The 23497-nt window shown below is 68.4% G+C and overlaps 1 protein-coding gene across 1 annotated transcript in view; it reads left to right on the top strand.

Moving 5' to 3' along the window:
• LOC112543923 (solute carrier family 12 member 9-like) overlaps positions 1-23497 on the top strand; it is a 44831-nt gene that overhangs the window by 6772 nt on the left and 14562 nt on the right. The window contains exons 3-9 of the mRNA XM_075938147.2: positions 1030-1167; positions 1913-2206; positions 5828-5935; positions 6051-6162; positions 11076-11233; positions 15370-15452; positions 18878-19002. Of these exons, the coding sequence (XP_075794262.1) occupies positions 1030-1167; positions 1913-2206; positions 5828-5935; positions 6051-6162; positions 11076-11233; positions 15370-15452; positions 18878-19002 (1018 nt within the window). The remainder of the gene's footprint in view (positions 1-1029; positions 1168-1912; positions 2207-5827; positions 5936-6050; positions 6163-11075; positions 11234-15369; positions 15453-18877; positions 19003-23497) is intronic.

Raw genomic sequence — 23497 nt, 5'->3', positions numbered from 1 at the left:
AAATGCGGATCCGAGCTACGAACGGCGATCCGCGCTTACGAACAGCGCGGTCGCCATGTAACTCTATGGGATCCGAGTGACGAACACTTCAAGTTATGGACCAAGTGTTGGTCCGTAACTTGTTTGGAACTCGGGGAGCGGCTGTATATGATAGGGAGCCAAACACACAGAACAGTTACAATATGAAATCCAAATTGGACCTGATTACAAATGTTAGGGCTAGCTAACCATATCACAGTTTACATGGGGCGGAGTCAGGACGCTAGGCTTAGAAATAGGTAGTTGGTGGGGGGGAGAGAGCGAGAGAGACACAGAGACCTCACCACTCCATGGAGCTTGCAGTGATCGGGGTTCCCAGATGATGATGGGAGCCGGGGGTCCAGAGGGCTGGAGACAAGCAGAACAGAGCCCCCCGCACGATCAGACAGGAGATGAAGACGTCTCAATGGAACTGATGCAGTTTAAATCCAGGTATCGGAACAGTGTTTCTTAGGGCACGGAGAGGAGTTTTTATAGGGCTAGGACAATAGTTCAAAGAGAAAGAGGCGAGACAATAGAGACTGATCACCCCTGGTTCTGGGGGATGTTCCTTGAAGGAGCTCACAATGCAACTAGGCAGTTTGAGTAGTTTGGACGTCAATAGGATCGTTATTAGAATTGGTCTGATAATGACTCATTTGGGTGTGAGCAGGCCTGGGTTCATTAGCATCTGGAGCAGGGATTTCCCATCAGGCAGTGCTGCTCTGCTTTTCGGTATCCCATAGTTCACTGCGGTTCCTTCCTTGGAAGAGCTGCTCTCCATTCTGTATGCTGATGAGTTCTGTCCTCAATGCAGATGAGGCTGGGGTGTTTCCTTAATTAGTTTAGGTGTGTCTTCCCCAGCCTTTTGCTTTGTCTGATTCTAGCAGAGACCTAGGGGAAGGGGGGATGGTTTTCCATGAATGTCACTCCCTGGCTCCCCAAGAGCACAGGGCTTGTAGGTAACCCCCCCCCCCCCCGAGACCCTGGTGTTCCTTGACCCCAGCACAGACATGATCAGCCGCGCGCTCGGCCCTGAGTTCGGGGGCAGCATCGGGATCATGTTCTTCCTGGCCAACGTCTGTGGCAGCGCCCTGTACATCCTGGGGCTGGTGGAGGCCATTGTGGACATCTTTGGGGTGCCGCTAGGTAAGAGGCGTCCGGCTCCATCCCTTACCTGCCACAGCCCGGCTCGGCTGCCCGGTCCCTCCTTCCTGCACCGTCTGCCCTGCCCCAGGGCGGCCCCTCTCGCCCGTCCTCCAGCCCCCCTGTCGTGCCACTGCTTGGGGGGGAAGGAGGGAAGGCTGGAGGCAGTGACCCCTCAGGGCTGGACTTGGGGCTCCCCCTGATGTTCATGGGCCTGGAGATGCCCTCCTTGCCCTGGGCTGCAGCTCCCTGCATAGCTGGAGAGCAGGGCAGGGCCACTGGCTTGGCTGCTCTTAGACCCCAGAGACTGCCCGTGACCCTCCCTGGTTCCAGGAGGGAGGAAACCTTGCCCGTGCAGTGAGAGCAGCGGCCTCAGACACCTGGGTCCTTGCCTGGCTCCATCACTGGCTCTCTGCCTGATTTTGGGAAGCCCTTCCTGGCTCTGTGCCTCAGTTTCCCCCTCTGTTACAAGGAGGGCTTGCCTGCTGCAGGGTTCTGTCCATGGCTGTGACGGGGAGCCAGGCACAGCAGAGGTGGGGTGGCCAAACCCTTGTCAGCCACACAGGCCTCTGTGCCCTCCCCACGGCCCTCCTGCGCCAGCTGCCCCTCGTGTTGCCCATGGAGGCGCAGGAAGGCCCCTGGGCAGCCCCTGCAGAGACCAGCGCTGCTGCTCCCAGGCAGAGGTACGGGGGGAGCCATCCCCTGCCACCTGTGCTGGGGCCCCGTAACCCTCCCCGTCTCCCGGCAGGTCACAGCCCGAGCAGCAGCCTCCAGGTCCTGCCCCGCAGCTACTGGTACGAGCTGCTGTACGGCACGGCCCTGCTGCTGGCCTGCCTGCTGGTCTGCCTGGTGGGGGCCTCCATCTACGCCAAGGCCACCTTCCTCATCTTCCTCGTCGTCATGGTGGTGCTGGCCACCGTCTTCGTCAGCTTCTTCGCCGTGTCCCCCAAGGTGGTGCCCCTGCCGCAGGCCAACAGCTCGCTGCCCCTCAACGGCTCCTTCACCGGCTTCCGGCTCGCCACCCTGCGGGCCAACCTGCCAGGTGGGCACCGGCCGCCCTGCCCCAGCCCAGCAGCCCCTCGCTCGGCCCGCTGGGCTCGGCCGCCCCCACCCGGTCCTGCCCGCAAGGCCCTCGCTCGGCCAGCGCGACCCGCCCCTGCCCGCCCCCACCCGGCCCTGCCCGCAAGGCCCTCGCTCAGCCAGCACGACCTGCCCCTGCCCGCCCCCACCCGGTCCTGCCCGCAAGGCCCTCGCTCAGCCAGCACGACCTGCCCCTGCCCGCCCCCACCTGGCCCTGCCCGCAAGGCCCTCGCTCAGCCAGCGCGACCCGCCCCTGCCCGCCCCCACCCGGCCCTGCCCGCAAGGCCCTCGCTCAGCCAGCACGACCTGCCCCTGCCCGCCCCCACCTGGCCCTGCCCGCAAGGCCCTCGCTCAGCCAGCGCGACCCGCCCCTGCCCGCCCCCACCCGCCCCTGCCCGCAAGGCCCTCGCTCAGCCAGCGCGACCCGCCCCTGCCCGCCCCCACCCGGCCCTGCCCGCAAGGCCCTCGCTCAGCCAGGGCGACCCGCCCCTGCCCGCCCCCACCCGGTCCTGCCCGCAAGGCCCTCGCTCAGCCAGCGCGACCCGCCCCTGCCCGCCCCCACCCGGCCCTGCCCGCAAGGCCCTCGCTCAGCCAGCGCGACCCGCCCCTGCCCGCCCCTGCCCGCCCCCCACCCGGCCCTGCCCGCAAGGCCCTCGCTCAGCCAGCGCGACCCGCCCCTGCCCGCAAGGCCCTCGCTCAGCCAGCGCGACCCGCCCCTGCCCGCCCCCACCCGCCCCTGCCCGCAAGGCCCTCGCTCAGCCAGCACGACCCGCCCCTGCCCGCCCCCACCCGCCCCTGCCCGCAAGGCCCTCGCTCAGCCAGCGCGACCCGCCCCTGCCCGCCCCCACCCGGTCCTGCCCGCAAGGCCCTCGCTCAGCCAGCGCGACCCGACCCTGCCCGCCCCCACCCGACCCTGCCCGCAAGGCCCTTGCTCAGCCAGCGCGACCCGACCCTGCCCGCCCCCACCCGACCCTGCCCGCAAGGCCCTCGCTCAGCCAGCGCGACCCGCCCCTGCCCGCCCCCACCCGGTCCTGCCCGCAAGGCCCTCGCTCAGCCAGCGCGACCCGCCCCTGCCCGCCCCCACCCGCCCCTGCCCGCAAGGCCCTCGCTCAGCCAGCGCGACCCGCCCCTGCCCGCCCCCACCCGACCCTGCCCGCAAGGCCCTCGCTCAGCCAGCGCGACCCGCCCCTGCCCGCCCCCACCCGGTCCTGCCCGCAAGGCCCTCGCTCAGCCAGCGCGACCCGCCCCTGCCCACCCCCACCCGGCCCTGCCCGCAAGGCCCTCGCTCAGCCAGCGCGACCCGCCCCTGCCCGCCCCCACCCGGCCCTGCCCGCAAGGCCCTCGCTCAGCCAGCGCGACCTGGCTCAGCTCCTGTCCCCCCACGCACCCAACCCTGCCCGCAAGGCCCTCGCTCAGCGTGACGGCAAGTCGGGGATCCCGTTGATCCTGCAGCCCCGTAGCAGCAAGAACAGACTCCGCCAGCCAGTAGAACAGAGGGGCTGTGTCTAGACTGGCCAGTTTTTCTGCAAAATCAGCCGCTTTTCCGGAGAAACTTGCCAGCTGTCTACACTGGCCGCTTGAATTTCCGCAAAAGCACTGACTTCCTACTGTGAGAAATCAGTGCTTTTTGCAGAAATACCATGCTGCTCCCGTTCAGGCAAAAGTCCCTTTTGTGCAAAGCTTTTGCGCAAAAGGGCCAGTGTAGACAGCTCAGATTTGTTTTCCGCAAAAAAGCCCCAATGGAGAAAATGGCAATCGGGGCTTTTTTGCGCAAAAGCGCGTCTCGATTGGCACGGACGCTTTTCCGCAAAAAGGGCTTTTGTGGAGGAGCGTCCTGCCAATCTAGACGCTCTGTTCCGAAAATGCTTTTAACGGAAACTTTTCCATTAAAAGCATTTCCGGAAAATCATGCCAGTGTGGACTCAGCCAGGGGGTTTAGTGCTTCTCCGGGATACAGCACAGCACAGTCGCGATGTGGTTTTAGGAGTCAGGGCCGGGATGTCTCAGACCCGTGGATCAGGGGGTCCATTGCCCCCCCAACCCCTCAGCTCAGGCTGTTTCCTTCATGTTTCCCAGGCAGCAACTGCATCGCTCTCCGACCCTGCCCCCAACCAGGTGTTGGTCTCCACCTCCCTCCCTTTGACTCTGGGGGGGGGGGGGAGAGCCTCTTACCTGGTCAGGCTGGGCCTAAGTGTCTGGGCTAATTCACATGTGGGTGAGTCAGTGGGAATCACATCACAGCGCAGAGGGACACCGGGTTATAGAACAGACAGTCCCCCCCACGTCACACTCAGCCAGCTTGGTCACTCCCCACCAAAGCCAGCCCTGGAATCTACCCACCTCCCGGCCCACCCAACCCAGCCCTGGACTCTCCCCGCCCACCCAGCACCCACCTCCCGGCCCACCCAACCCAGCCCTGGACTCTCCCCACCCACCCAGCACCCACCCCCCGGCCTGCCCAACCCAGCCCTGGAATCTCCCCACCCACCCAGCACCCACCCTCCGGCCCGCCCAACCCAGCCCTGGAATCTCCCCACCCACCCAGCACCCACCCTCCGGCCCGCCCAACCCAGCCCTGGAATCTCCCCACCCACCCAGCACCCACCCTCCGGCCCGCCCAACCCAGCCCTGGAATCTCCCCACCCACCCAGCACCCACCCTCCGGCCCGCCCAACCCAGCCCTGGAATCTCCCCACCCACCCAGCACCCACCTCCCGGCCTGCCCAACCCAGCCCTGGAATCTCCCCACCCACCCAGCACCCACCCCCCGGCCCGCCCAACCCAGCCCTGGAATCTCCCCACCCACCCAGCACCCACCCCCCGGCCCGCCCAACCCAGCCCTGGACTCTCCCCACCCACCCAGCACCCACCCTCCGGCCCGCCCAACCCAGCCCTGGAATCTCCCTCCCCACCCAGCATCCACCCTCCGGCCTGCCCAACCCAGCCCTGGAATCTCCCCACCCACCCAGCACCCACCCCCCGGCCTGCCCAACCCAGCCCCGGAATCTCCCTGCCCACCCAGCACCCACCTCCCGGCCTGCCCAACCCAGCCCTGGAATCTCCCCATCCACCCAGCACCCATCCCCCGGCCCGCCCAACCCAGCCCTGGACTCTCCCTCCCCACCCAGCATCCACCCTCCGGCCTGCCCAACCCAGCCCTGGACTCTCCCTCCCCACCCAGCATCCACCCTCCGGCCTGCCCAACCCAGCCCTGGACTCTCCCTCCCCACCCAGCATTCACCCTCCGGCCTGCCCAACCCAGCCCTGGACTCTCCCTGCCCACCCAGCACCCACCCCCTGGCCCGCCCAACCCAGCCCTGGAATCTCCCTGCCCACCCAGCACCCACCCTCCGGCCCGCCCAACCCAGTCCTGGACTCTCCTTGCCCATCCACCGCCCACCCCCCAGCAGGGGCCTGTGCCGGTTGCCTGGAAGAGCCCTGGCCGCCGGGCTGACTTTGGCCACGCCCGGCCAGGCGCCCTCAAGGCAGCCGGCCAGAGCCCTCGAGCTGGGGGGGCTGCGCTGAGGGCGTGGCGCCTGGGGGCTGCTGGGCCTTCCCTCACCTCTCCCCTCTGCCCTGGCAGCCGCCTACGGCGTGGACTACACCACGGGGCGCATGATGAGCTTCAGCATCGTCTTCGCCGTCATGTTCAACGGCTGCACCGGCATCATGGCCGGCTCCAACATGTCGGGTGAGGAAGGGGGGGCAAGGGCTGGGCGGAGGGTCTGGGGGGGCCCCGGTCGCAGCAGGGGAGCAGCGGCACCGTGGGCCTCCCCCTGACGGCCTCCCCTCGCCTGCCCCCGCAGGGGATCTGAAACGCCCCAGCTACTCCATCCCCAGAGGCACCATCGCCGCCGTGGTCTTCACCTACGTCATCTACAATCTGATGGCCGTGGCGATGTGCTGCACCTGCGACAGGTACGTCGCCCCCGCCGCAGCCCCCGCCCGAGGCCCCCCGAGCACGGCCCCCTGCCCTCTGCCGAGGGGCTGCAGTGCCACAGAGCTCCCACGGCCCGGCTCCTGCCCCGGCACAGGCAGCCCCTGGGCCTCCTTAGCCAGCCCCTACCTGTCGGCTCCCACCAGGTCCCACTCAGCTCCCCGTCCCGGGCGGGGGCCTGAGGCTGCCTGGAGCACGCCCTGGGCTCAGCTGTTAATTTTCCTCTCTGCGAAGTGGTGCCATAAATCGGGCCGGTGGCAGGCGGCTGGCAGGGCCAGGAGAGTTATAGCTGTCAGCGGCTAATCTCTTAATGCACGGCCATCGCTCAGGGGTGGGCCGGGCCAGCGCAGCGCTGCCACTCAGGGATGGGCAGTGGGAACCCGGCATCCCAGCTCTGGGCCGTGGGGGTCGCTGGCTGAGCACTGTCAGGGCCCCGGGGCAGGGTGGCTCAGCAGAAGGCAGGTGCCAGGGGCTGCACCGAGGGACGGCTCCACCCGCGAGATCCAGGGCAGTGACGTCCAGCCTGCTGGATGGCATTGGGGGAGGGGGTCTCAGGCTCTTCTATCCTGCCCCTCAGGGCCTCCTGGCTGCTTTAGGGCGGTCCCCACTGCCCTCCCCAGCCTCCCCCGGGAACAGCTCCAGCCTGCTCGCTGCTGAGAGCCGGGGCAAATGGGCCAGCACGGCGGGGGCCTGACCAGACTTTGTCAGGAGCGAGCACGTGCTGGGGAGCTGGGAGCCCAGGAGCTGTGATTCACTTCTGGTGCCCACCCCCCTCGCGTGGCCCTGCCTCAGTTTCCCCCTGCGGTCACTGGGGATAATAGGCCTGACTCAGCCCTGCTGTAAGTCCCGTGGCTCCTCAGGATGGGGGCTGCCCCCTGTTGGAGAGCGCCTCTCCCTCAAGGCGGGGCAGCTGGGACCCTCGCTCCACCAAGCTCTGGGTCGGCATGGGGGCTGCCCCCTAGTGGTTACAGGGGGGCACTTCACTGTGTGAGGACTCCTGCACTGGGCGTGGCACCTCCAGATGTGGGTTGTCTTGCCCGTCGTACTGGGGAGATGGGCTGGCATGTGGCAGGGGAGGGCGGGGGTCACACTTGGCCCTGTCAGCCTTGAGACCAAGCCTGCAGGCGCTGCTGTTTAGGTAGGACCTACAAAAACAACAATCCCCTTCTCATTCAGATTGGCCCATTCGTTCTACAGCTCGTCCCACATCCTACACATTTGGGGGCTGCCTGGCAGGGGGCACCTCCCCAGCGCCCCCTGCTGGCAGGCTGCACCCTCTTTGCCCAGCAGTGCTACCTGGCAGGCTAGCTAGGCTCTGGGGAGGAGGGAATGGGGCCGGGCATGAGGACTTGGGGCACAGCCAGCCCTAGGGAGAGGTGCCGGGGGGCCTCCTGTCCCTCCGCCAAGGGCAGGACTTGGATTGCCAGGGTCTGGGGCCAGCTCCCCGGCCATGGGGCTGTGCAGCCTGGGGGGGGCGGGCCTCTGAGACTAGGATTTGACCCTCTGCAAGGCAGGCAGCCCTGGGCCCCGCTCGCCCTTGGATCGCAGCCAGGGCAGTGGGCAGGGAGCCTGGGGGAGGGGCTTCCCAAGCTGCCAACCTGGCCCCGCCCACTCTCCGCCCCAGAGTGCCCACGGTCAGTGTACTGGGGCGGAGCGTTACTGTCCCTGGCGCCCGCCCTCCTCCGGGCCGGGGCCTGCACCCCCACCTCCCCGTAGCGCTGGGGGGGTGGGGCAGCTTGGCTCCTGTCGGGGGTGAGGCTGGGGGCGGGGTTAGGAGCTCGCCTCCCCCACCCCTACCTTCGCCCACCACCCATGGCAGTGGGCTGGGCTGGGATTCCCCAGCTGTTGTGTTGCAAGCCGCCGGGGGGGGGGGGGGATGAGGAGCACGTGCCCCCTCAAATACTGTGGCAGGAGGGGCGAGGGTGCGGCCATCCGCTGGTGGGGCCAGAGCCTCTGGGTCTTCGGGGCTAGCGGGGGGGGTGGCCTAATGCCCACAGCAGGGGTCTGCCCCCCCCACTCTCTGGCTGCCACCGCAGGGGAAAGTGGAGCAACGCAGCCCCAGCGAGCTAGGGCCACGGTGCTCTGCTTCCCCTGCCACTGCTGGTGAGTGGGGGGTCAGCCCCCTGCTACCAGCCCGCAGCCCTGCTAGTCCACCAGGCCATGTGGGCAGAGCAGGGGCAGGGAGAGGCAGGCCTGGGGTGAAGGGGGGTTGTCCCGGCCCTTTCCTAGGTGGGGGGGTCATGTGGCCGGTGGCCCCCCATGTCCTCTTTGCCAGTCGCCCCTGGCTGGTCCGTGGGCCACTCTGCACAAGGGGATCAATTTCCAGATAATTAGCTCTTAATTGCCAGCTACACTGAGGTTTCAGATCTGGGCTAATTTATCTCCCACCTGCTCTCAGGCTCTTGTTAAAATCCAATTAGAGGCCGGGCCGTTTGTATCCTTGTAACGTGTCAGCAAGCGGCTCCTTCCCCCGGTTCCTTCCTTGCTGAGTTTCGGCCAGTTGGCTGCCGCGGGGCCGGGAGCTTTATGGGCCGCTGTCTTGTAAGCCCCGGGCAGGCGGCGTCCCGCTGATCGATGGCTCGGGTGGCGGCCAAGCCACAATGAAATGCTCCTGGCCGGGCGGCTGTGGCTGCGAGCGGCTCTGGGACCCGGCCCTGCGTGCCAGCAGTGGGAGTCTGCCAGGGCTGGGTCTGCCGGCTGCGGCAGGGCCCGTGCCATAGGGATACCCTGCAGCCTGGGGGTTAAGGCAGCAGCCGGGGGGCAAACGAGCCATAACCGGGCACTGCCAGGCCCCAGAGCCAATCCCTCTGCCCCAGGCAGGACACTGCCTCAGAGCGGATGAGCCCTTCCCATGCAAGCCGGCCTGGCCTGGCTGTGCCACCCCATCAGGGAAGGGTTCCCAGGGCCTCCGAGAGTCACCCATGGGTGGCCGGTGATTGCTTACACACCCCAGCTGGACACCTATCCCGGCCCTCCAGGGGGCCAGGAAGGATCCGGCGCGGTGGGCGGGGCTTGGCTCCAGGGGCGGGCCTCAGGTAGAAGGGGTGGGGCGGGGCTTCTTCACCCATGGAGTCACCCTGAAATCCACCAGTTTAGGAGTCCGCCCAGCGGCCTGGTGGGGCCGGGTCTCTCCCACACTGGTTTTCTGACTCTTCAAGAAGCAGATGGATCCTATGCGCCCTGCGATCTCCCAGGGCAGATGGGAGACTCCAGCCACCTGCATGGTGCCAATCACGGCACGCCCACCCCAGGGTCTCAGCACACGGCTCTGCAGGGCCCCTCACTTCCGACCCGCAGCCCCCTGCCATCCCACCGCCCAGCTGTGCCACTCGGGGTACGCCCAAGGGGCGGGTAGAAGGTAGAATTTCCAGATCCCCTTGCCCATCTCTCCCCAGCATCCCAGGGAGCCCAGAGCCGGGGGTGGCTGCCTGCCCGCTGGCAGGGCAGCGCTGGAGCCACTGATGTGCCCGAGAGCAGCTGTGCTTTGTGTGGGGCGGCCGGGCTGCGCTGGCACAGGGGCATGGTGCCTTGCTTGGGAGCTTTGCTGTGTGTGGCCTGCACTTCTGGACCAGCCTTGTCCTGCTGCATTTACAAAACAGGCCCCCCTCCCGCCCCCCCGCCAGTGCTGCCCGGTGCCAGTCTCTGCCGGCATGGACCCCGGGAGCCCGTCTCTGTGTCCTGGCTGCCGGGCTGGTTTGTGAGCCCCGGTGCTGGGGTCTAGCCGCTGGCCTGCCCTGGCACAGCCCCTCCCCCTCCCGTGGGGCTGGCACGAGGGCGATCTAGGACCTCCGGGAAATCAGCTGTCCGTGGCCTGGCTGGGCTGATTAACCCAGGGCCTGCCTGCCAGTCTGGCTGTAACTGCTTTGCTATCGATCGGCCCTGGTCCGACCTGCCGCCTCCCGGGAGACTGATGGCAGCACCTGTCTCGGCTGGGCCCTGATGCCGTAATGGGCTGGGAGAGCAATTATGGCCCGGCCGCAGGGGGCCCGGCTGAAGGACTTGTGCTCTACGGGGGCTGTAGTGCTCAGGGACACGGTCACGCCGTCAGGGACCCCCCGTGCCTGCCCCCTCGGCCTGTCGGGGACCCCTGTGCTCTGGTACCTGCCCCCTAGACCCCTGGGGGCCCTCCATGTTCCTGCACCTGGCCCAACGGGGGACCCCCTTGCTCCTGCACCTGCCTCCATGCCCCATCAGAAACCCTCCCTGTGTCCCCTCCCTTGGGGACCCCCTGCACCCACCCCCTCATCCTGTCAGACCCCCTGACCTGCCCCACTCCCTTGGCCCCGTGGGAACCCCCGCACTCCTGCACCCACCCTCTCATCCTGTCCGGGACCCTCTTCCCCGGCCCCTTGGGAATCTCCACACTCCTGCACCCACCCTCTCCTCCTGTCGGGGACCCCCGACCCTCTGTCCCACCCCTTTGGTCCCTTGGGTACCCCCACGCTCCTGCATCCACCCCCTCATCCTGTCGGGGACCCCCTAACCCTCTGCCCCACCCTTTTGGTCCCTTGGGAACTCCTGCACCCACCCTCTCCTCCTGTGTGCAGAGCATGTCAATGCGTGCTGGTATGCCTGTGCCTTGGGTGGGCACGGCATTTGCAGGGTATGTTGGTGCGTGTTGGAGTGTGCCCCCGGGTATGGCATGTGCAGGGCATGTCGGCGCGTGGGCGCCTGGGCCAGGCGTGTGCCGGGCATGTCGGCACGTGCTGGCATACACGCGGAGGTGTCCCTGTGTGCAGGTGCCACAGTGCATGCGGCAGAGTGTGCAGCGGGCACTGGCCGGCCCGCGGCGTGTACGGCCCACAGGAGTGCCCCTTGGTGGCGCGTGCCCACGTGCGCAGAGTGGTCGGGTGTGGTGCGTGTGCCCCCGGCTCACCCCGCTCCTCGCCGGCAGGACTCTGCTGCAGAACGACTACGGCTTCCTGCGCGACATCAACGTCTGGTCCCCCTTCGTCACCATCGGCATCTACTCGTCCACCCTCTCGGCCTCCATGAGCAACCTCATCGGGGCCTCCCGCATCCTGTATGCCCTGGCCAAGGATGACATCTTCGGTGAGCGCCCTCCAAAGGCCCCTCCCCTGAGCTGCTGGGGGGCTGCCCTCTGGGGTCCTGTCCCCCAGATTCCCTTGGCCAGCGGGGATCCCCCCCAGAGTGACGGGGGGCTGCCCCGTGGGGACAGCACTACCCCAATGGCGGGGCCCTGACTTGGGTACAGCCTTGGTGGGGTGGAGCAGGCCTGAGCCCCAGAGCTGTTCCCATTCTGGGAGCATGGGCAGCCCCCCAGCCCGTGGGAGAAGGCAGGGGCGTAGGCAGCCGGGAGAGCCATTCAGCGACAGGGCCTTGGACACATGGGTGAGCCGTTCTGCTTCCATCCAGCAGGGGGCAGTGGACACACCCACACCCGGGTTCTCCCAGCTCCCAGTCGTGCTGTGAACAGGGGAGGGTGGGCCGGGCTGCATGCCCCCCCCCCCCGCCACTTCTGCTGGCGTCTGTACGGTGCCCTGTCACTCAGGGCAGTGGGCGGGGCACAAGTGGCCGTCCCTCTAGGCCATGGGGGTGGGCTGTCCTGGGGGAGGCCCTATGCAGGAAGGCAGCCCCACCCTAGACCAGCCCAGCCCCACCCTTGCAGCTCTCAGGCCTCCTGGGTGCCCCCAGCCCTGCCCCTCTGCTTTGGGGGCAGCCCAGGCCCTTAAGGCTGTGGAGCCCCCCCAGGATGGGCGTGGAGCCCCCGTTTGCTGGCTGGGGGAGCAGGTTGCTGGTCTGGCTCCTTCCATCCGGTCGGCTCCCCACGCCTTGGTTCTCTTTCCTGCCCCGGAGAACCCCCAGAGCCGCACCCTCTGCCCAGGGCTGCCATCTCCCTGGCCCTGCGGGTTGTGGGCAGGAGCCTGGGGCTCAGCACGGCCGGGGGCAGCTCCCCCGCCCGTCTCGGATCCCCTGTGCAGCTGTGATGGGGGAGGGTCTCTCTCCGGCAACAGCTGGCTCTGCTCCCTGAGCCCATGCCAGCGACGGGGGGTGGCTGGCGCTGACCCAAGCCTTGCCCAGGGGAGCCGGCTCTGCCGCTGGCGGGTAACTGGAGCGCCATGAGGTGTCCTGCGGAAGGGGGGAGTTCTGGCTGGGCCAGGGCTGGGCTGGAGCCAGGATTTCCAAGGACGTCTGTAACAATCTGGAAGCCCCCGGCAGGGACTGAAAGAAGCGGCTCTGGAAGCCTCTCCGGCGGCTCGTTAATGTCCTCGCTGCAATTGGCAGCATGAGATATTGCTCCCTGCCGCTAATGCACGCAGCCACTTAACCGTTTGCGTAGCGGCTCGGCGCGGGGAGGGCGCCCGGCTGGGCTGCTCCCCTGGGGCCGCAGGGGGCGGGGGCCGTGGTACGTTGCACCCCAGGCCCGAGCGAAGGGCCTGTGGTTTGGGCCCGCCCCTCCTGCCACAGCCCCCGCGACGCTCTGGGCTCTAGGCAGGTGGTGGAGCTGCAGCATTTCCCTTTGTGCTAGCGCCCGTCTCGGCTCCGCTCCCCCTGCCGGGCGGCTCCCTGCTCCTGGGTAACGGGCATCAGCCACCCGGTGACGCATCTCCAGCTGAACGTGCCGTGGCCACAGGCCACGCTCCCGCGTGCTGGAGGGGGCTTGGTGCACTGGAGCGCCTCAGCTATCCAGGCAGGGCCACCTGTAGGCAGCTGCATTGTCAGTCTTCCCCCGTGTCGGTGCTGCCCCGGCCTGGTGCCAGGGGGCAATGTGCTGCAGGGAGCAGTGTGTGGGGTGTGTGTGTGGGGGAGGGGTTCGTAGGGGGCGCTGCGCTGCAGGGAGCTCGGAGGACAGTAGGGGGTGCTGTGCTGCAGGAGGCAGTGGGGATCAGTAGGGGGCGCTGTGCTGCAGGAGGCAGTGGGGTCAGTAGGGGGCGCTGTGCTGTAGGGAGCACTGGGGGTCAGTAGGGGGTGCTGTGCTGCAGGAGGCAGTGGGGATCAGTAGGGGGCGCTGTGCTGTAGGGAGCAGTGGGGATCAGTAGGGGGCGCTGTGCTGCAGGAGGCAGTGGGGATCAGTAGGGGGTGCTGTGCTGCAGGAGGCAGTGGGGATCAGTAGGGGGCGCTGTGCTGTAGGGAGCAGTGGGGATCAGTAGGGGGCGCTGTGCTGCAGGGGGCAGTGGGGATCAGTAGGGGCGCTGTGCTGCAGGGGGCAGTGGGGCCAGTAGGGGGCGCTGTGCTGTAGGGAGCAGTGGGGATCAGTAGGGGCGCTGTGCTGCAGGGGGCAGTGGGGCCAGTAGGGGGCGCTGTGCTGCAGGAGGCAGTGGAGATCAGTAGGGGTGCTGTGCTGCAGGGGACAGTGGGGTCAGTAGGGGGCGCTGTGCTGCAGGGAGCAGTGGGGATCAGTAGGGGGTGCTGTGCTGCAGGGAGCAGTGGGGATCAGTAGGGGGTGCTGTGCTGCAGGGGGCAGTGGGGCCAGTAGGGGGTGCTGTGCTGCAGGGGGCAGTGGGGCCAGTAGGGGGCGCTGTGCTGCAGGGGGCAGTGGGGCCAGTAGGGGGCGCTGTGCTGCAGGGGGCAGTGGGGCCAGTAGGGGGCGCTGTGCTGCAGGGGGAAGTGGGGCCAGTAGGGGGCGCTGTGCTGCAGGGGGCAGTGGGGCCAGTAGGGGGCGCTGTGCTGCAGGGGGCAGTGGGGGTCAGTAGGGGGCGCTGTGCTGCAGGAGGCAGTGGGGTCAGTAGGGGGCGCTGTGCTGCAGGGGGCAGATTGGCCAGTAGGGGGCGCTGTGCTGCAGGGGGCAGTGGGGCCAGTAGGGGGCGCTGTGCTGCAGGGGGCAGAGGGGCCAGTAGGGGGCGCTGTGCTGCAGGGGGCAGTGGGGGTCAGTAGGGGGCGCTGTGCTGCAGGAGGCAGTGGGGTCAGTAGGGGGCGCTGTGCTGCAGGGGGCAGAGGGCCAGTAGGGGGCGCTGTGCTGCAGGGGGCAGAGGGGCCAGTAGGGGGCGCTGTGCTGCAGGGGGCAGTGGGGCCAGTAGGGGGCGCTGTGCTGCAGGGGGCAGTGGGGATCAGTAGGGGCGCTGTGCTGCAGGGGGCAGTGGGGGCCAGTAGGGGGCGCTGTGCTGCAGGAGGCAGTGGGGTCAGTAGGGGGCGCTGTGCTGCAGGGGGCAGTGGGGATCAGTAGGGGGCGCTGTGCTGCAGGGGGCAGTGGGGATCAGTAGGGGGCGCTGTGCTGCAGGGGGCAGTGGGGATCAGTAGGGGGCGCTGTGCTGCAGGGGGCAGTGGGGATCAGTAGGAGGCGCTGTGCTGCAGGGGGCAGTGGGGGCCAGTAGGGGGCGCTGTGCTGCAGGAGGCAGTGGGGTCAGTAGGGGGAGCTGTGCTGCAGGGGGCAGTGGGGTCAGTAGGGGGCGCTGTGCTGCAGGGGGCAGTGGGGGCCAGTAGGGGGCGCTGTGCTGCAGGGGGCAGTGGGGCCAGTAGGGGGCGCTGTGCTGCAGGGGGCAGTGGGGATCAGTAGGGGGCGCTGTGCTGCAGGGGGCAGTGGGGCCAGTAGGGGGCGCTGTGCTGCAGGAGGCAGTGGGGCCAGTAGGGGGCGCTGTGCTGCAGGGGGCAGTGGGGGCCAGTAGGGGGCGCTGTGCTGCAGGGGGCAGTGGGGCCAGTAGGGGGCGCTGTGCTGCAGGGGACAGAGGGGCCAGTAGGGGGCGCTGTGCTGCAGGGGGCAGTGGGGCCAGTAGGGGGCGCTGTGCTGCAGGAGGCAGTGGGGCCAGTAGGGGGCGCTGTGCTGCAGGGGGCAGTGGGGGCCAGTAGGGGGCGCTGTGCTGCAGGGGGCAGTGGGGCCAGTAGGGGGCGCTGTGCTGCAGGGGACAGAGGGGCCAGTAGGGGGCGCTGTGCTGCAGGGGGCAGTGGGGCCAGTAGGGGGCGCTGTGCTGCAGGAGGCAGTGGGGCCAGTAGGGGGCGCTGTGCTGCAGGAGGCAGTGGGGCCAGTAGGGGGCGCTGTGCTGCAGGGGGCAGTGGGGCCAGTAGGGGGCGCTGTCTCCTCACTCAGCGCTAACCCAGGGCCCCAGTGTGGCGCTAGGGGGCTGGTGCTGGGCCGCGCTGGCTCAGCCCTGGGAGGGGCTGTACCCGCAGTCACTGTCCTGGCTGGGGCCTCTGCCGCGGTAACCAGCGCAGGTCCCTGCCCCGAGGCTGGTGCTGCCCCTGCTCCCCTCGGAAACCCGCCCTCACGGAGCGTCTGCTTCCTTTCCCCGCAGGCAGAGCCCTGGCGCCGGCGAAGAAAACCTCCGGCGGCGGGAACCCCTGGGTGGCGGTGCTCATGTCCTGGGTGCTGGTGCAGGTGAGTCGGCGGCGCGGGGCACGGCGGGGGCGCTGACTGCGGGCGCTTCGCCGGGCACCTCGTTGCCCAGGAGCCCGGAGCCAGACCCAAGGAGCGGTTGGATGCAGCCGCCTCTGAGGTGGAGCGCAGCTGCCATGGTGCCCGCCTGGCGGGTGGGGCCTGGCTGAGGGCGCAGGCCCAGGGGCACCAGGCGTGTATGTAGAGGGGCCAGTCAACCGTCTTGCTCAGGCTGTGGGCTGGGACTCCAGAGCTCAGGGAGCTTGCCACAGGCTTCCCGGGGAACCTTGGAGACCCTGCCTCAGTTTCCTGCCTGTGAAATGGGGAGATCAGGGCTGGGTGCAAGCGCACGGCCCTGTCCTGCTGAGCTGGTGCAGTGAGGGGCCAGGTCCTGGAAGGGGAGCCACAGGATCTGTGTGGCAGACGGGCTTGGAGGCTCCTCCCTGGCTGGCCGGTAACCCCCGGGCAGGGTAGCCCCCAATTCAGTCCCCAGCTCGGAGCCCCGCAAGTTCTGCTGCCGGTGGGACCCTGGACCCACTCAGCCCTTTCACTGAGAGCCAGCCGCCCCTCTCTGGCACCTGGTACTGCCCCTGGCTGGGCAGCTTCCTCTCCGGCCCCTCGGGGTGGGTCCGGCTCCCTGTGGGGCCTCGTTTCCCATTAGAGTCCATAGGACTGGGGGGCCACCCGGCCATCACCTGGTGGTCTGTGGTCAGGCGTGAGAGCCGGGGCTCTGCTCTCCGGCCGTGCGCATGGGCGGGGGCTCCCCCAGCAGACACCCGTCTCCCCAGCTCCGGGTGCAAGGGGCCCCCAGCCCGGGGGGGAGCGTCGCTCAGCAGCCGAATGGATCATGGCGTTGTGCCCGGGGCCTGCCCTCCGCCCGTCTGCAGCAGCGGCCAGGCAGCGCCGGTTCCGCAGCCCGGGAGCGACCGCGGCTGCACTCCGCCAAATTGGACAAATACATGTAATGCTAAAAAATTGCCCCATTAGCCGGCAGGGAACACGGCCACACGCACGCCGGAGCCAGCTCAGAGGCAGACCCCTCCCCCCGGGCCAGGCGCCCAGCCCGCGTGCGGACAGCAGGCGCGGGCCGGGGCTGCGGGGGGGCCCAGGGCCAGCCGTGGGCCGGGGCAGAACCACGTCAGCAGACAGCCGGGGATCACGGACACAAGGGATTTGGGAGCCCAACTGCGTGAAACCAGTGGGAGTTAGGAGCCTGAATGCCTCTGAGGATCCGGCTCTTTGTGCCTTCAGTGCAGCCCAGCCGCAGGCCACGTGGGCCGCTTGCCCGGGGCTGCGGGACCCCACCGGGCCGGCACGAGGAGCCGATCGCCCCAGGCAGACTGTCCGGGGGCACCGTGCCAGCCGTAGGGCGTCACTCCATGTCCTAGCTGCTAGTGGCACTCGGCAGCCTTCCCGCAATGGCCCCTCCCAGGCTCCCATCCCCCCGACCCCTCCCAGCCCCCCCAACAGCACCTAGCCGAGGGCTCTCCCTGGCCCCCGCTCCTGCTGGCTCTGGGGTTTGCTCCCTTTCAGCTCCCAGCCTTCCCCTTGATGAGCAGCTAACTGAATTATAAATCAAAGGCAAACGGCTGGGCGCGCGAGGGCGGGGGGGGGGGGGGGCGGCGCTCCATTAGAGCAGCCAGGCACGATTGCCGCGGCTCGGCGCTATTAAGCTCCCAACGAGCTGAAATTCCCAATTGCTTAAATGGGCTGAATAATCTAAAGCGCCCCGCATGGAGCAATTGCTGCGGGTCAGGCTGAGCTGCCAGCCCCACGGCTCCACGGTGCAGAGCGGCTCCCGGCCACGTGGGGGGAGCGCAGCTCCAGCTCCCTGAGAATGCAGCGGCTCTCCCGCGTCCAGCTGAGATCCCACCCCCTGTGGTGTGGCTCCCCGCGTGGCCCCCTTTGTCCCTTGACATGGCTCCCCCGCATGGCCCCCTTTGTCCTTGGGCGTGGCTCCCCCGCATGGCCCCCTTTGTCCCTAGGCGTGGCTCCCCCACGTGGCCTCCTTTGTCCCTGGGCATGGCTCCCCCACGTGGCCTCCTTTGTCCCTGGGCGTGGCTCCCCCACGTGGCCTCCTTTGTCCCTGGGCGTGGCTCCCCACGTGGCCCCCTTTGTCCCTGGGCGTGGCACCCCCACGTGGCCCCCTTTGTCCCTGGGCGTGGCTCCAATGCGCGGCCTCCTTTGTCCCTGGGCGTGGCTCCCCCACGTGGCCTCCTTTGTCCCTGGGCGTGGCTCCCCCACGTGGCCTCCTTCGTCCCTGGGCGTGGCCCCCCCACGTGGCCTCCTTTGTCCCTGGACGTGGCTCCCCCACGTGGCCTCCTTTGATCCTGGGTGTGGCTCCACTGCATGCCCCCCTTACCTCATAGCTGGGTGTGGCCCTCCCTCCCTCCTGCACACACCCCCACCCCAGAGCTGGGTATGGTCCACATGCCCCTCCGCACTCCCCTTTACCTGAGAGCTGGGCCTTAGGGCCGGGGCCATTCACTGTTCAGGGCCCAAGGAGCCAGATGCAGTGAGCCCCCCACCCCAGCCTCTGATCAGCCCTTCCCCCGGGAGCCAGTGGAGATCCCAGGCCATGTGGCCACACGTAGGCGGGCAGCCTCAGACAAGCCGTTCCTGGCTGAGGCCCTGGACCTGCCACGGCCAGTGTCCCTGTGGGTGCCCCATGTGGGGTGGCCCACGTGAGGACGGGCATTCGGCCACGGCTGGGCTGCTTTGGCACCGGCATCCTCGGCTCCCAGCTGGCCTGGCCCTGGGCGAGGGGCTCTGGCCATGACAGGGGCACGTGGCTGGTTGCCCACGGATTGAGCATAGCAGGACTGGCCGGCGTGGGGAGGGGGGAGCTGTTGAATCCCTCGGGGCTAGAAGGGGCCATTATCCTGCCCCTGAGCCTGTCCCCACCGCCCCTGCTCTGCCCACGCCAGCTCCTCGGGCTGGGGTCTGGCCCTGGCACTGCCCCCTGCTTCCAGGGGTCACGGGGGGCCATGCAGTGACCCCCAAGTGGGCGGCTGTGGGGCAGAGGGGATGGATTTCTCTCTGTGGTCCCCCTGTGAGGTGAACAAGGCCGGGCCAGCATGGAGCTGGCGAAGGGCCTGGCAGTGGGAGCGCTGGCAGGGGAGGCGCGGTGCCAGTCTCTCCGTGCAGGGGGGCGCCCCGGTTGGAGAGGCCAAGGGGACCCTATGGCAGAGGAGCTGCCTCCCGGCTGCCCTCCGTGGGCCAGAGGGACCCTGTGTCTGGCTGGCTCGGCGCTGCCCGGACCACACCAGGTCAGAGCGGGTGGTGCCCCCGGCCCTGCCGCTGGGTGCAGCCAGCGCAGCCTCCTGCCCCCCAAGGCCCGTGGGTTTGGCTCGCCCAGCCCCAGCGCCCCCCAGCTCCTCCCGGGGCGGGGCCGGCCACGGAGGGGCTGACGCGCGTTGTCTCCCCAGCTGGTGCTGTTCTCCGGGAAGCTGAACACCATCGCGGCCATCGTCACCATCTTCTTCCTGCTGGTCTACGCCGCCGTGGACCTGGCCTGCCTGGCCCTGGAGTGGGCGTCGGCCCCCAACTTCAGGTACCCGAGGGGGCGCGCTGGGGCCGGGGACCCTCTGCTGGCACCAGCCACTGTGACACACGTGTGCCCACCGAGTGTCCTGCCTGGCAGCGGGGCCAGCTGGGCCGGTGATTGGGCACCCCCGGGGAGGCGGGTCACAAGGCTGGGATCCCCACTTTCCCTGTCTCCAGACTGAGTGCGCGGGGGATGGTCTGGACAGGGTCCCCTCCGGCTGCTGCCTCTAAGTCCGGCCGCTTGGGTGCCCCCCAGGAGCTCAGCGGGCAAGTGACTCGCATGCGGGGGTGGTGTGGGTCACGCTGTGGGGCAGGGACCCCCTGCTTCCGGCCGATGGGCTCCCCTCCCCCTGCCGGGCGTGAACTAATCAATGTGAACCCCCCCGCGTGCTCTCACGGTGCCGGGGGGCGGGGGGGGGGGGCTGCGATCTACATGCCCCCTGTTACCCCATGCAGCTGAGCCCAGCACTGGGTAATAAGCAGTTATGAGCCTGGTGAGAGAGCGTTTGCCCTTGAGCAAATACAGTTTTTATCCAGGAAAACGCCCCCCCCCCACCCCCACCCAGCGCGCACACGAGCCCCGAGCGCGCCGGGTGATTGGTGGGAAATTTATGGCCGGTGTCCCGCTGCGCGAGCGCGCCTTCCATTAGCGGTAATTAAACCGAGGGGAGAGACCGGCCTCCTTCCTGGAACCTCGGCCTGCGCCTGCGCCGCCAGCTGCTGCCCTGGCCTGGCCTGGCCGCCGGGGCATCGCGGCCCCCACAGGAGCAGGGAAGTGTCGGGGGGGGTCCCCCCCTGCTGGGGAAGGGGCGAGAGGCTGGATGTCCCCCCTGCCGCGCTGCGTGGGAGACCAAAGGGGGTGGGGGTCCCATCACAGGTCAGGGCAGAACCCAGCTCTGATAAGTCCCAGGTAACGTTGTCACCACTAGCCTGCGCTGCCTCTCCCTGCTGCCCTTCCCCTCCCTCCCTCCCCATTGGCTGGGGCGTGTGTCCAGGGGCGCGTGGGGCAGGGTCCTGACTGCCGTGGGGTGCTCTGCAGGTGGGGAAGAGCGGGCCCTGCGCCGCCAGGCCCTGGTGTGAGGAGTCCAGTGAAAACGGCCCCGGTTCATGCACCGGCCCCTCCAGCCCCAGGGGTCACAGGCAGGTCCCTGCAGCGGGCACGGCGCAGGCCGTGGTGCTCCCGCCTGCAGGGGGGCTGGGCTGGGAGCTGGCGCTCCGAAGGCGCCCTGGAGCGGGGTGTGGGCAGGGCTGTCCCCGGCGCCTGGGGCTTGCTGGGGACTCTGCTGCCCGCCGGGGCTGGCTGGAAGGGAGGGGGAATGCCGGGTGGCCTGGGGAACATGCACCGTGCAGACTGTCGCTGCTCTCCTGGGTCCCCTGTGCCCCCAGCTGGGGGGCGAGTTGGGGGGCTGCTCTAGTGGGGGCGAGCCAGGGGCTTCCGTCTGCACTGCCCTCGCTCCGTCCCCCCGGCTGCTGCTCCCCAGCGCGAATCAGCCCCTTGGCAAAGGCTCCCGCTGGGCCGCTGCAGGAGCAGCCGGGGTGCTTGGGCGCTGGAGGTGCGAGGAAGGGCCCTGCGATGCTGTGGGGACCGGGGGAGGGGCTGGCTGCGGGGGGCAGCACTTTGTGGGGCTGGCTTCTCCATGGGTCCCTCCTGTTGAGGGCAGCGCCCATCTCAGACACGTCAGTCTGGGCAAACCCGCCCCGCCCTTCCCTTCCCTTCCCCAGCCCAGACCCCAGGGCGTCTGAGCCCCGGGGCCCAGAGAGGCCCCCACTCCCGGAGAGCAGACACTGCCACCTTGGCGACCAGTATCCGGCTGCTCTGCAGCCCTTCCGGGGGCCGGGGCTGCCCTGTTCGCCCCCCGGAGTCTCAGAGCACTTCCCTGCAGCTCCTGGAGCACGGGGCTTGCTGGGGCAAACCTGCCTCACCGGGGTCTTTCCGCTGTGTGCAGGCTGTGCCCTGTGGCACTATCCAGGTACGGGCGCCTGGCCTGGGAGCAGGGGCTCGGCATTTTGGGGTGGCCCTTAGATCCCCCTGGACCGGCGAGCGCTGCCGTGGTGGTGGAGAGTTCCACAGACCCATGGGGCGGCGCTGGGGTATCAAACCCCAGAGCTCGAGGCCTTTGATACCCTAGGCCCAGAGCAGGGACAGGGCAGGGGCCGGGGGTGGCAGGAAGCTGTGCCAGGCAGAGGGGAGAGGGTGCGAAGAGTGCCCCATGAGTGCCCAGAGCAGGGGGAGGGACAGCCCCAAAGAGGGGGAGGGGAGAGGTAACTCGGGGTGGGGGCAAGGGCAGCCCATGTGCTGCTTGGGGGGAGGGGCTTGGCTTGGTTACAGTGGGGCTGGGCTGGCTGAGGGGCTCTCCGCCCACCCCATCCAGCATCTCCCCCTCCCCTGCTTCAATGCAGCATCCTCTCCCCCAGCATCCCCTCCCCCCATTCCCAGCCATGCCGCTCCCCCCCCCCCAGGTCTCCGACATGCGAAATAAAAAGGGGATTTTAATTACCTTTCAGTGAAAACAACAATTAGAGAAAATAACAGCTTCTGTGCGCCCGCCTCCTCTGCACTCCCATGCCGCTCCAGCATGGGCACCCTGGCCTGCTGGCACCCCGCTCTGGCTGGCTCGGGCTGCGGGTCTGAGTGGAGCCACCCCGTGGGCCAGGCCATCGCCTGCTCTAGCCAGGATCACCCAGGCAAAAAAGGGCAGAAGCCAGGGTGCCAATTCTAGGGGGGGTGGGCACAGGTGGGAGCCTCCTGAGTCTGCAGCCAGCCTGAACCAAGCACTGAGTGGGACGACCTGCCCAACATCAGCGCAATGGCGGCGTTAACTCTGAAACCTACTGATGGGTGTTGACTGGGCATTAGGGTGACTTATTCTCTGCTGATCCTCCCAGCAGGAGGCTTCAGCTCCGCATGTGTCCCACAGCCTCCGTGCCACCTCCCACGGCCCACCACGCACTGAACAGGGGTCACTCCCTCTTGAACGTGCCCCTGGGACGAGGGGGCCGGAGAGCCAGCAGAGCAGGAGAAAGACTCTTTCAAGCTAGCGGCCAGGCCCCTCCACTCCTGCTTCCCAGGGGCTGGGGGCACTGGCATGGGCCGGGGGTGCAGAGGGTTGCCGCGGCGACGGGGGCTGCGGCTGGAGCGACCTGGGGAGGGGGCCGCTCGGCGGTGGCGAGGCGGAGAGCAATTTTCCCAGCTGGCTGCATTAGCGCAGGCGGGGGCCTGCTGGAAATGGTAATTGCCGGCGCGGGGCCCTGCCTAATGGATGTTATGATTAAGCTCTATTATGGAGCGAGGCAGGAGGGGGCGGGAGGCGACGTGGGGAGCAACTGCTGGCTTCGGGGATAGGAGAGAGCCCGGCTGGAACAGCCTCCCCTCCCCAGCACGCAGGCCCTGTCTCACAGGGCCCCTTCCCCGGCCGAGGGCTGGGGGCAGGGTGGGCGGAGCTGTTGGGCTGCCCCAGGCCCTCCCCCACACCCAGCCACTGCCCCTCCCCTCAGCTGAGCCACGGCCCCCTCCTCCCGCACTCCAGGCATAGCTTCCCCAGCATGGGGGGCGCTCAGCCCCTCTGCCCTTCCTCGAGTAGCCCCCTCTGGCCTGCCAGGAATAGCTCCAGCTCTTGTGCCACGGCTGTACGAGAACCCAGCCGCCCCACTCTAACCACTAGACTCCCCTCTCCTCCCCGAGCTCAGAGTTACATGCCTGTGCATGGGCCGCACACACCTCCCAGGGACGTGAGTGCAGGAGCAGGGCTGAGAGCGCCTGGCCAAGCCCTGTGCACCACAACCACAGCATCTCCTCCTAGCCCCCCTCCGGGTCCTGCGGCCTGGCGCCTGGCCAGGCCCTGTGCACCACAACCACAGTCCCCCCTACTAGCCCCCCCCTCCCCGGGTCCTGCCTGGCTCCCCCATCAGGCTTGTCGGGGTTTGCTGGCTCTCTCCTTGCATTCCCCTCGGCCCCTCTCTCCTCCCTTGCAGCTGCCCCCTGCCAGCGACGGGCAGGCGGTGGCCCCAGATGCCGGCCATGGGCAGGTCTGTACCCTTCCTAGCCCAGCGCCCTGCTCTCGGAGCCGACCAGCTGCTCCGGAGACACGACCCTTCCCCCTCGGAGGCCCCGGAGGCAGTTGGCCGATCGGGCTTCAGCCGTGGCCCCGGGGCCATTGGTGGGTGTCACGTTTTGCCGTGGGGTGAGGACAGTGGGCGTCGGCTCTTTCTCCACGTGCTCCCCGCCCTGAATTTGCCCCAGCTCAGCTGTGCAGCCGAGGGCAGGAAGTGTCCCCAGAGGATCGGCTGCTAGGAGGGCCAGCCGCACCCGTGCCAGGGGCTGGCGCTGATTCAGCCTGCAGGCGGCTGGCGGCGCGGCGGGTAATGAATTGTTTATGACCCGTCCCTCGGCTTTTCAATGAGCTGAGCCGTGTCAGATAATAAGTTGTTTAGAAGCCGTAAATCTGGGGTGCAATAAACCAAAGTCGGGTTGTTTAAGCGTGAGTTGTGAGCTGGCGCCTCAT

The sequence above is a fragment of the Pelodiscus sinensis genome, chromosome 10, assembly GCF_052426305.1.
Source record: "Pelodiscus sinensis isolate ZL-2025 chromosome 10, ASM5242630v1, whole genome shotgun sequence".
NCBI classification, from domain to species: Eukaryota; Metazoa; Chordata; order Testudines; family Trionychidae; genus Pelodiscus; species Pelodiscus sinensis.
The sequence above is the reverse complement of the archived record's forward strand: the minus strand, read 5'-3'. Positions and strand labels throughout refer to the sequence as shown.